This window comes from Lissotriton helveticus, chromosome 5_1 (assembly GCF_964261635.1).
Source record: "Lissotriton helveticus chromosome 5_1, aLisHel1.1, whole genome shotgun sequence".
Lineage (NCBI taxonomy): Eukaryota > Metazoa > Chordata > Amphibia > Caudata > Salamandridae > Lissotriton > Lissotriton helveticus.
The window spans coordinates 385,211,913-385,225,227 of record NC_136065.1 but is presented as its reverse complement, the minus strand read 5'-3'; the positions used below and the strand labels follow the sequence as shown (position 1 = coordinate 385,225,227).

Below are 13,315 nucleotides of genomic sequence, written 5' to 3'. Positions count from 1 at the left end.
AAGCGGGGTAACTTAAAAAGGCATGTATGACCCAATAAACAGCACCTCATCCGATTAGCTCATGGTGCTAGAGTAGCTCACAACAGCTTTTCTCGCAAGCGTCCACCTTTTCTGAGCTTTGAGTAGAGAAAAAAATAATTAAAAAACATACAATAAATAATGAAACCTTCACTCAGAGGAGCTATGCACTTGCTGTGCACATGTGGCTACAAAACCGCCTTATGCAAGGTGTGGCTCATTCAGGGTGGAGGTGTACAGACTTCAGAAGAACAATTCAAGCGCAACAGCACTGGATTAGCAAAGCGTACTTCAGGCAACAAATGAGTTGCAGTGGCAGAGTTCTATGTAGGCCCAAGCACTGAAATAGCGGTAGTTGTGTAAATTATGGGGCCCAGGTGCATTGGCTTTGTGTGTTAGTAATGGGTGGATCCCAAAACTAGACTAGTGTGGTTGTTGTGCATCAAGACAGATGCATTTGCAAAGTGCAGTGCATGTGGCATTTGATTCAATGTCCCCGACTCTGACATGTGTGGAAAGGAAGCGGTCACATTTTACTTTACGCAAAAGCGGACATCTCTGGTTACCTGCAGTTCTCCAGCACTCATGTGGTGGTAGATGACCTCCTCGTCCCTCCTCTTCTCCTGTGGGATGGTGATATTGGCCAGCGCAGTCTCAAAGTCCAGAATCTGCTGCATCTGCTGCCGCGTGGTGTTCTCGTGACCCCCGAGCAGCACTCCCAGCTGCACCATGAAATCCAGGTAACTGTTCAGTACCTGCAGGAAGATGAAGGCCAGACATCTTGAGATTTAACAGGAAAAAGCTGCAAGACACCGGGAAGGGGGCCAGAGGACAAAAGAGCTTTAGTAACCGAGCAAAGTAGGATGCATGAGAGAAGACAGAGTGAAGCAGGTAAAGAATTGAGGGAATACAGAAGATGAAAAGAAAAAGGATGGTAGAACATCAGATACAGAGGGCATTTGCTTTGTTCACACACTTGACAGAACTGGGATGGGAGGTAACTGGAATTTCTGTCACAATGAAGTTTTGCTGGGGCCAATCTAGTATCAGTGATTCCAGCTATACTGCGGTCCATGGCTTCACGAAATCCATGCACCCATCTGTCCCCATGGAGAGTTTTCTGTGCAGCAAAATCTTTTTATAGTACACCTCCCATCACCTCTCCTCAGTTCTACTGGTTTTTCCGAGACACCAGAGTTGATTAAATGACTAGAGCATAATCCCAATTCCCCTACAATAGACAGGACTGGCTGACACAGCCCACCCATCCTTGTGAAGAAACTGGATACCAGAAAACCACGCATGTGCGTATAGACCAGAACCTCTTTGCTAAATGGAGAATTTAAATGCATTATCGCCAAATATGGCATAGAAAGACACCTCCATCTAAATAGTCAGAGAGAAATGGCGAAGTTATCCAGGACAGTCTTCTGTAAATCTGCCTAAAAAAGTGCATTTAAGGAACCAGTTATCCATCGATCAGGTGACAGATCAATCTGTGGTTTTTCTAATTGGTCAATGCAACCAGTGCATGTTGAACATCCTGGAATCAACATTATGAGGTCAACATTTGTGTCATCTAGGAAACCTGGCACAATTATCGGAATAGTTCTGGAATCCCATTAATTGGAGCCACTGTGGTTTGGTGTTATTTTAGGTTTTATTATGATCGAGATATTCAGAGCCAGTCCTATAACCTGGCGAATCCAGACACTGGCCTGGGGAAGAAGGAGATCGAGGGGCATAAAAATCCTTTCATCCAATGAAACCCCTTAATTTCAGCATGATTTGATTACTTTTCTCCAGGATATCAGTTTCCAAAGTTTGTGTAAATGGATGCCAAGGTTCACCTTGTAATGTGCTAAACAAGATATCTCGCCATTGGTTTAGAATTTTGTTGGCATACTTAAAAAACTCAATTATTCTTTTAAGTGTGAGGGAGATGTATATAACGTGCAATTTGTAACAATTACATTTAAAACATTCTTTCCACACTTAAATGTGGAATACAATTTACTATGTGTGGACCTAATTGCTTGAGCATCACTTGAAAGCAACACTTATACAGACCGCACTCTCACACGTCACAAGTGTGTCTTGTAGCTAGGACATCAAGTTGATAAGTCTGAAATATGATGGGTATCAATGAAAGCCGAACCTCTCCCTTATAGAGGCAAAGCAAGTACCTCCCACTGCATACCAACGAGGTGGTGGCGGTATAGAGGTCAGCCACTAAATAATTGGGATGGGCTAAGAGGCTGACGAACAAACACCGTTACAGGACTGCGATATTTTATCAGAAGTAGGGAAGTTCCAGAGATTCCATGGTTGAGATTGTATAGGAATTAGCAAACTAGGTAATCTATGGAAAGATAGCGCCCTGATGTCCTGTTACTCACTTCAGACGAGGTTAGGATGATGCATTCAGAAACCTACAAGTAAGAAACATCCAAGGGGAACAACTGTAGAGGGGCCTACTCCAGCTAGAAGACAGGCTGCTCACTGAACCTCTCCATAAAAAGGACATACGTTGACATATAAGAAACTTGTTAGACTCCTGCAATACAAGTATACAATTGAACATGGACCATGAGAACGACTTGAGGGACATGGAATAGGAAGAATCGCTGAGCTCTCATGAAGATAGCAACTTGAGCAGGATTCAGACTGGTCCAATGGCTTATTTTCCATAGATCCTATAATACCAGATTTGCGCTGAGGAAAAGGGGAGGTTAGAGTCTGATATATATGCGAGGGGTTGTAGGCAAAAGGGCACTTTTATCCACCTACTTTGGTTATGCTCCAAGTTTGGGCCAGTCTAGGAAAATGTTTGGGCTTGCCAGGGGCAGGGCACAAATTGATGACTCACCTAAATTGACCATTCTTAACATCTGGTGCGAGGGAGGTCCACCAAAAACCGTTAATCACGTTGGGACGGATGGTTCCTAAACTGAGAATTGCCCAAAAATGTGAGCGGCTGCCTCCCCATACTTGAGTGGATGGAAGGCATGGACTGGTGTATGCTGGCCGAGAAGCAAGCCTACAAAGATAAAAGGATGCTCGCACAAGAGAACAAAAATGTGGCAGCACTGATCGGTTATAGGGGCATACCATTGTCAATGTAATGATTTTTCTGTGATACACTGATAAGCCTTAGTTCCCGGGGGGAGCAGGACTACTGGGGTCGAGGATTTTAAAATGTATGTCCACTTTTATATGGTGAAAAATACATTTCTTATTGATATGGAAAATTATGTTACTGTAAAGGTAGCTATTATATATTTTGCATTTGAAAACACTTTTTTTTAACCCATCTCTAATCATTTCTTGGGTTTCATCTTCTCCTGGCATGAATAGCAAAGTAATGTCAGCGGCTGCAAGGATATGAGTATTTTTTTTCTTCTTGTTTTTTATTTTATTTCAAAGAGTTTTATTTTATAAAGAAGAAGAAGAGGTACATAATACAATAAATATGATACAACTGATATCAAATAAAGACAAAGCAAATAAAGGCAAGGTAAGGATATGAGTATTGATAAAGAGATCAACCCGGTCTAAAGCGTCATGGTTCATGCATCTGCTCCTGAAATCTCTATGCGTCCTCCTATCCGCAGGTTCGAATCCCAGCGGGCCCACTCAGGCTGTCATCCTTCAGAGTTCGATCAAATGACTAGAGTTGGGTAACAAACATCTGGTATTGAGCACCAAGGAGCCCCAGGGGCGAGGGTGCAATTCACGTGCCTTAAGACATATCGATCATTGATGTACCTTTTTTACAATGTATGAGTACTGCTTGTTGCGTGTGCTCTCCAGAGGTTCAACTACCGACTTTGCTGAAAATAAACTCTTCTGCTACAAGCAAAGTTAACATGCCGATGTAATATATCGTGATATTTTGTTAGCCATAATTTTCACTCATCGTGGGTCGCTTACACTGTTTGTTTGCGGCAGAAAGACTTCGACATAATTTACAAAGTGAACAGCAGTGGTGGTCGCTGTGGCAGGAGCCATGGTATTTCGGCCAACCATTGTGACGCAGTGGGAAAAACCCACAGAAGACTCATTGGGCCTCAGGGGGGCGGAGAGTCGGGGAAACCTTCACCGCACACCGTGCAAAATCAGGATTGTGGCAGGGCGCAATAACTGGAGACATTTCAGTTTTCACTGGGGCCAAACAGGGGGGGGGTGTACTTCACTTCGACAGTAACGGGAATATCTGAAAGGTACACTTCGTTAACCACCAAGAAAAGGGGCGAGAAAAAAAACACAACGAGACGGACCAATCACAATCCGTATACAGTCCACAGACGAGGGTGTTCATTCGCAATCTGTGTCCAACAACAATAGGAACGAAAATGTAGAATTTGTGTGCACGATACGAATGTGGGGACATCGGTACACAGCTCAGAACTGCGCGGGAAAATGTACAACGCGTGGTCAGCTGAAAAAAGTGCGAGATTGCAGAGCAGAACCCGTGCATTCTCCACAAAAGAGCACGATTTGTACTATGCACTACAAAAAGTGTTATATTGCCCGATTACCGCACAAGTCACGGCGCGCAAGATCTATGACTATCTTTAAAGGGATTAGATTCCAAGAAGTGAGCACACAGTACTTGAATCACATTGCACAGTGAGTGCATACTAGGAGGCACAGGCTATAGGCAATGTTTCATTTAAAATATTTTAGGAATTTAAGGTGTCATAAAAACAGAAAGAGGCGGCAGGGAGTGAAAAACGTCCACGGACTGCCTCGGTGTGTTTAAATATCAGTTCCAGGTGCATAGTCTCAGACATATACATCAAATTACTTCGGCTCGTTTTTTTCCCCCTTTGACTGTGTTCCAGAGATAGCATGTGTGACTGTTTTCAGATTGCATACATTACATTATTGCTGCAGGTCAGTTCGCCCATGTGCGTTCATATAGTACGTTCTGGCTAGCATGGCCTTTTATGCAGTTATTTATTGCGAACATGTGTAGTAGATTATTTTGTCCTGGCATCTCTTCTTATTCAGATATCAACTTCTAAGATTTTATTATGTAATGTGCTTCCTCTCAATTCAAATAAAGGATGTGGTTTAGACTTCCACAAAAACCGAACGTTTTCCACATCTTGCCATGGAATTGTAACACTTGCTTTAAGTAGGGCAGGGAGAAAAATGTGCCAAAAAATGTGAAATCTGCTTTCTTCTAGCTCACTTACTGATTTAAATCTGGGAAAAATCTGCTTCATGGACGAACTTCATAAATCTGCCGTATTTTGTTTGCCAGAAGACAAAAAAAGTTAATGACTGCCTGTACCTCCTTGGACCGCAAAACAACCCCGAGAGGTGTGGGCTGCCCAAACAGATTCTGCTCAAAATGGTCCAAACCCATGGGCCCTTTTAATCAATCGAAACAGAGCCATGTGTTGGGATCATACTGATAGGCTCCTGATCAATACAGCCCATGCTCAGTATTATACAACTGACAAAATAATGCTACTGCAGTTCATCCACTTAAGTCTTTAAGAAAGCTGACTGCTATACATTTTTTTTGTATGCTCACCAAGGCAACTTATTTTTATAGGAGAACCTTGGTCGAGGCCAGCTTAAGCTTGCAGACTATTTTCTATAAGGATGCGATGACTCACTGCTTGCAGTTGGTCTGGTTTCATGCATCAACGTAGTGTGCTTTAAATTCAGTAGCGTGCTGAAGTGCCACCTCAAATTGTACAACACTGCTCCGAAACCACAAAGTTAAATACCCTTGTATTATAAATAAAGCAGAATATAAGCACCGAAAGTCCTAGATGCTCTGGTCAAAGAAAGTACACAAGACCAGAGTCTGATACATGTCCATAATAGGCATGCAGGGGATCGGCAACACCAAATGGTCAAATCTTTAATGACATCTACGATGTAAACTTGAGATATAAGAACAACTTTCCCACGCCTCCTTTGGTCAAATATTTACAGACTGAAAAACTGGAAGGAATTGTTAGAAATTGTGTTTGAGGATTAAAGACATTGCCACATAGTTCTAGGACTACTGTCTTTGTTGAGTCATCAATTGCTATATCCCACGTGAAAACGCCCCTGAAATACATTGTCTGGTAATTTTGCACTAGTCTGTGTAATGCATCAGAATCAGTGCTTGCAGTTAATCAATCAAAAAAAATTGTAAGCACATTAGGTGGAAATTTAGCAGTTAAAATGGTGGATTTGTTTGGTGAACATACTAGGTCTGGGCAATGTTCGCAGATTGTCCCGTGCTGGAAAATCACCGCAAACAGCACCATACGTAGCGCAAGAGGGCGCTGCTTCTTTCTGACGCAGTTCTACTCAAGGAGGTTCCTCTACGCGAACGGAAGGTTTTTCAATGAGAGCGGTCGCGGCCATATGCAACTGCCAGCATTGAGAAATTTCGCAAGGAGGTGGTCTGGAGTAAGATTTCTCGCTCCTTAACTTAACATTGGTGAACTAGAGTTAGGAAAAACTCTGCTCCACGTACTCGGCGCACTACGCTGTGCAGGAAAAAACTATGCGAGCGGAGCACAATTTCACACCCAGGCCTAGAACATACCACACACAAAAGTGCACTGCCAGTTTTCACGGTGCTCCACTTTTCAGAGACAAACACACCTATCAATACAACTCACCTGGGTGACTTTGCTGCTGTTAGTTAAGTTTACTGACAAGTTATGTCAGTTTGTGAGAGCTCTTCATAAATAAATATTTACCTCCTGAACAGCTTATAACCAATAACCAATATCCTTAAAATGTGGGTTCTTTCCATCTTAATATGGCTGATCAGGGTTCATTTGTAAAAGAATAAGTGCTGGGGCACAATGTTTGGCTCATAAGCCTGCGGCCGACACTAGTGAATGTTGGGGTGCATAGTCTTCATTTAACATAATACATTTTTAATCCACCACCATCAATCCTGCCCCTTTATCTCACTCTGGCTTCTTCCTGCTTTCTCCTATTTTCAAGATTTTTCTGTCCTGCTCTTCTTCCTTTACCATTTATGTCTTTCACTCGCTTTGCTTAGTTGAAAGTCTGATGAAAAAAAATAAGTGCCAGGGCCTCACTGGCTCAAATTTAGCACTGAAGCGGATTGCAGTGAGGCAGGCGATTGCTTCAGTTTGAATAAGCTGGGTTTTCCTTGCAAAGGGACCCCTGGAAGGGCTTTAGTAAGAGGTTGCCAGGTCATTAGTCAAAGAACTTTACATGCTTAACTTTCAAATAAATCCAGGTAAATTGAGAATCCTTCTTCTGGCAGCTGCAGCGAGGTTTGATGGATATTTTCCGGTTGGCAAGATTAACTGCAGAGCACGACTTAGTGCGGTATTCCTGTTAGAGCAAACTATTGTAGAGAGGGGGAGGGATCAGTGGCGTGAAGTGTGGCAGCCTGCATACTGGCAGGTTTTAATTGGCATCGCCTACTCTGATTATGCACCGCTTCTCAGAATTGATCATTCCCCATGACACAAGGGAATGAATACAGACTGAACCCGGTCATGTTCTTTAATAAAAAGAAAACTGTTAAGATAAAAATACTGATCCATCTGGAAAATGGACGCCATGCACCCAACTGAGCCCCACGCATCTTCAGTGGTACTGGGATGTCAGGATATCACTTCATTATTTTTTACGCTATCCAAGACATCAGGTACCGTATTGAGTGCTCAGCATGCTCACAACAGGACCTCGGACTTCAAATGGGTGTGTCGGTAAACAACTTCACGTTATTTAACCTGCTCAAAGGTATTTGTCATCACACATTAGGAAATCTGAATTACCTCTCGGTGAGAAAACAATTATGTTGGCAAGACTTCTGTGGTCGTTGTGTAATCCCAGCAGGCAACGCAATCACGGATATCTTATGAAGTGGTCTCCCCGTGACTTGCAACGGTGTATACAATTTTTGGCTGGGTTGTTTATGTATGTGATGTGTGAAGGTTAGTGTGGTGTTCGGCGAAAGGTGAGGATGGTTGTGTGGTTGATTCAGGAGATATACTACATGTACCAATTTCCATGTGCTTTTTACAAACTACGATGATTTATTAAAACAAATCTAACATATATTTCCAAACTGAAAAATTGTATATTTGCACTTTTGGATGTTTTGGGTTTTTAACTTTTGTACAATCAGATAAATTTAAAAGCTATATAAAAAATATGAATTAATTCAATGATATGATACTGGTCAAGGGATACTTTCCCTTGTGAATAATGCTTGAAGAAAGTTACTCGAGCTGGCTAATGTGCCAGTCCTCTACACCAAGTGGGGCAGATGTTCTAAATTGGGGACACTCGACCACTGCATTTTAAATCAAAATCTGCAGGACTTTGAAAAGAAATATCACTTTTGTTTAGAAAGACCTAGAAGCAGCAATCAAAGAAAAGAAAACTCCTACACTCCTCTCTGCTCAATAGCATTATGTGCCACCTGCTTCCGCTGCTCAATATCCACATTTATATTATTGTACAGAGTACCTGGATGGACGAGAGCTTCAAACCAACCTATAGCAATGAAGCACAAATGCGTCATGGTCTTCATAACGCAAAATAGGATATATTGTGCCTATCAAAACCACCCTGAATTGTTATATCATGTACCACATCATTCTTGCAAATACTGCATCATAAATAATTCAGTCATCTCCCAGCATTCTTTTACAAAAACACAACCTGTTGAGTCTTCTCACTTTTTTTCAAATCGTATCCAAACTCGTAAGTTAATTGCTTTCCCGTCTGAGTTTTCTCAATTTCTTTACCGTCTCTTCTGGCGGAGCAGTGCCCAAAAGTCTTCAACTTTATCCAGGCATGCTCCATAAAGTAGAATTTTTACTCTTCTAACCAGACTCCATTCTTACAAGCTAGCCCTGCCTTAATATTTTTTTGCTATTTAATTACGTTGCTTTTCCACATCTAGTTTGTCGTCAATTTTTGAGCTGTATCCTTTTCCTTCGCTTGGTTACTACGCTCCAGCAGCCATCCCAACATTGACATCTAAAGGCAGATATCAGGAACGTCTACCGCAGCAAGGCATCAGAATACTTGCTAATAAAATGTATTCTCAAAGGAATCTCATCAATTTGAGTTTTAGGCAGACTACTTTTTAAATCTAATATTTTGAACTGGAGCGCTCTTGGCCTTAAAATGAATCTTGTTTAATGGAGTTGTGTACGACAAATTCACTGCTTCCCATTTTTTGCTTTTGCAGTATCATCCAGGATGCCAAGATCATATGCGATTGTTCTTAGAATTTTAGTGAAAAGTCAAGAGGGTGACTATGTGCCCGATCCTCTATGATGACACTGCACAAAAATCCCTGAATAAAGATGGCCACTTGCCGCAGTCTAAGAGTAGAGGTTCAGATCTTTCTTTGCCCCAGCTTCAACAGCTCCAGCGCCATCCATTCTTCCCTTATAAGCAGGTCAATGTTTTGCAACCCTCTTTCCTATAAGGTGATTGTATGTAATGTAGCCAATCAAATTACTATTACGGAGAGAAAAACCAGGCCTACACCGGTTGTCATTGCGTTCTTTTTCCATAAAATCAGACTCGTACAAGCTGGCACTACTGGGTACCCCTTTCTTAGCTTTTTTTTAAATTCAAACAATCATCTTTGGAATATTTTTCAGGACCATAGGAGACTAGCCAGGCTCTGTGTCCGCCCCTATCGAGATACTGTATCATGTGTATCGCTTTTCCTGGGGTTGAATGAAAAGAAAGATGATAGTCCATTGAATTTTAAGTACATACACTTGTGACCTAATCCGCCCTGCTTCAAGAATGCAAAATCCTCTAAGACATAGATCTACTGTCTTCTAAAGTTCAGAAGGGGGAAGCCACAGCACACTGATGGCTGAAGAGTAGGTACTCTTCTCTGGTCTCAAGATGCCTATCGTAATAAAAGCTATGTTCGCAGGTGAAGTTACTGAAACCAGAGTTTCAGTTGAGTCTCATAAGTTCTCCATACTAATAAAGTTCCTTTGTGCCAGGGATCCCTTGCGCGTGCTGTTTCTTCCTCTGGAACAACACAAAAAGATTATGGACGGAATGCTGAACATTGTCAAACATTCACTCACAGTACAGAGATCTGGGCATAAATCCATAGTTTTGTTGCTCACCATGCCATTCCAGGTTTGGACCCAGCCATATGTAAATCAGTCTTGACCCTGCTCTGCATGGAACGGTTCAGCCCAAACTGCCATGGCAGGTTCTCCCTGTACCGGAAAGCAGATACTGGAGTCTGGTTTCAGGGTATCACCCCTCATCAGCCATGCCAGCCTGTATCCAATAACGATTCAGAAAAGGGGGTGGTGATGAACAGAGTGTCTGAATTAAGCAGACCACTCTTACCCAGTCCAAAGATCAGGGCTTGATCCATCACCGTTATTTAGCTGACTGCCCCATCCCAGCTCAGAACCTGGCTATATGCAAATTAGTCTGTCCCTGGCCCAGTGCATCATGGGAACAGGGCAGACCAAACTACCAAGCCAATTCTTCACCAGAAAGGATACAAGCTACCGGGGACCGGTTTCTGGCATTTCAGCCTCGTCCGCCCGGCTTGCTTGAATCCTGATGGAGCTACCGGGCCGAGCCGACGATGCCTGAAATGGCAGAAACCGGTCCCCGGAAGCTTGTTTCCTTCCCAGTACAAGAATTGGCTTGGTAGTTTGGTTTGCCCTGTTCCCATCATGCACTGGGACAGGAACAGACTAATTTGCATATAGCCAAGTTCTGAGCTGGGATGGTGCAGTGAGCTAAAAAACGGTGATGGATCAAGCCCTGATCTTTGGACTGGGTAAGAGTGGTCTGCTTAATTCAGGCACTCTGTTCATCACCACCCCCTTTTCTGAATCATTTTGTCCACCATAAGCGTGGAAGGGTATACTCAGATGTGAGTCCTTTGCTCATTGCACCATCAGGATTCAAGCAAGCCGGGCCGACGACGCCTGAAATGGCAGAAACCGGTCCCCGGAAGCTTGTTTCCTTCCCAGTACAAGAATTGGCTTGGTAGTTTGGTTTGCCCTGTTCCCATCATGCACTGGGACAGGAACAGACTAATTTGCATATAGCCAAGTTCTGAGCTGGGATGGTGCAGTGAGCTAAAAAACGGTGATGGATCAAGCCCTGATCTTTGGACTGGGTAAGAGTGGTCTGCTTAATTCAGGCACTCTGTTCATCACCACCCCCTTTTCTGAATCAGCCTGTATCCAATGGCATACTGAGCATGGGACCCACATCTGGGCATACCCTTTCCATTTAGGGCGGCTATAGCAACACAAAAAGATGAGCGCAATGCTGAACATGGTCAAACATTCACCCTCAGTACAGGGTCCTGTGCTCTCTGTGCCACTGGATTCAAGCTAGCCTGGCTGAGGAGGGGTGACGCCTTGAAACCGTTCCCAGGATTCTTGTTTCCAGTCGCGGGAGAACCTGGCCTGGCAGTTCGGGCTGTTCCCATGATGAGCAGGGTCAAGACTGATTTGAATACGGCTGGGTCCAAACTGGGGTAGTGTGGTGAGCAAAAAAACGATAGATTAAACCCAAATCCGTGACTGGGGGTGAATGTTTGATTTGTTCAGCATTACGTCCATCATCTGTTCTTTTTGGTTTCTTCCTCTGAAGGCAGCCACTCCTGGCACAAAGGTGGGTGAGAGAAGTGTGAGAAGTTGGCCTGATGTGCAGTGCTCACTATTCTAGTGATCACTATATATCAGTCCAAACAACCCTTATTGATGATTGGTTGTAAGTCAACCTTATAGACCAGCTATCCTAGTAGCATGGATACGAGCAGTCTAAGGCTAAGACTCTAGAGGGCGTGTTAAGCCAGCTGTTTTACCATCACATTACCCCTTGAACACCCAGTGAAAGGACACCACACAAGTGTTATGAAAATAAACAATGTATTTATTAGAATCACAACAACCCTGTACTCTTTATGAGGACAGGGTGCTAAGCACACAACAAAACTCTTACGAAAATACTTTTAAGTTAGCACGTTACACAAATGCCCGAGGGGCACGAAAAACCATATACTTTCAAAGTGGAATGCGAATTACTAGCAGGTAAGTAACGATTCTCAGAGGCTTTGGGATCGCTAGGACTGGACTACTGAACCTTTAGATTACTAGCAGGAGGCCTAGGGAACTCGGGTGCAGAGTGTGCACTCTCACGCGGGATGCGGGACAAAGTCTATGGGAGCTAGAATTCACAAAGTTGGTGTTCACGGGCGAACCCGACCTGGTAGGGAGAAAACGACAGTGGATCCTGACCCTTGGATAGTGAGGCTATGCTGGGACACCGGAGTGCCGAAGTTACCTAGCCCAGGGGCTGCAGCTGCATAGGTCTGAAAAGACGTCGGGGATCTCGTTGCCGGACCAGGAGCCTGGAAGGAAGAAGTTGCTGGCAGGCGACCAGTGAAGGAAAGTTCGATGGATCCAAGCCTGGATCAAGGAAGAAGAAACCTGAAAGCAGAGGGGACCAAGTTCTTGAATCACTAGCCAGTGATTAAGTGGGCACCAGGATGGCACCGGGCGAAGTCACCGCAGTCAGGTGAGTGGGCGCTGCTGGGCTCTGCAGTCTCTCGGACCAGGAGGCGTTGTCGGCGACCAGGATGGAGGTGCGAGCTGTCCCACGGAGGATGAAGTCGTTGGCGTCGAAGTTACCCAGGATTGGGCAACAAGCCTTGGCTAATTCAAGCCCACGCGGTGGACTCAAAATGGCGTCTTGAGTGGACCAGGAGGGTCCGGGGTGCTCCTCTTCTGGGAGGGAGCAAGGGCCAGTCTGGAGCAACCAGACCAGCAGCAGAAATGTCGTCGGGCGTCGTCAGGGAGGCCACAAGCCAACGGGCTAGTAGCCAAACAACGCGGTGAGCAGCGGAAAGCAGAAGGGCCCCACGCAGATCGTGGAGATGCTGGGGGGCTGCTCTTCGGTGCTGGAGCTGCTCAGGGTGGGGGCTTCTCGGACCCCAAAGCACTCACCAGGAATTCACTCGGCGGGCTTGCTGGAAAGAAGTCGTGCAGTCTTGCAGATGGCCGGTCCCTTGAGGTCTCGTCGCACCCACGGTTCTCAGCTGGGCTGTAGAGGTGGGTAGAGGTCAGAGGTGCCAGGGAAGCCGGTTCTCGTCGAGCTGGGCCGTCGGATTCCGGAGGAAGGACTTGCAGCAGACCGCAGTGTTCTTAGATGGTGCCTGCGGGTGCAGGGTGACTACTCCTTAGTCACAAGGGAGAAATCTTAGGAAGAAGTCTTGAGTTCCTTTCGCAGAAAGTAGTTTCAGGATTCAAAGATGATCTGATTT

At 44.4% G+C, this 13,315-nt stretch overlaps 1 protein-coding gene across 2 annotated transcripts in view; it reads right to left on the bottom strand.

Moving 5' to 3' along the window:
* Positions 1 to 13,315, bottom strand: part of ECE1 (endothelin converting enzyme 1) — a 420,365-nt gene that overhangs the window by 126,530 nt on the left and 280,520 nt on the right. For both annotated transcript variants that reach the window (XM_078642557.1, XM_078642558.1), the window contains exon 8: positions 585 to 773. In XM_078642557.1, the coding sequence (XP_078498683.1) occupies positions 585 to 773 (189 nt within the window). The remainder of the gene's footprint in view (positions 1 to 584; positions 774 to 13,315) is intronic.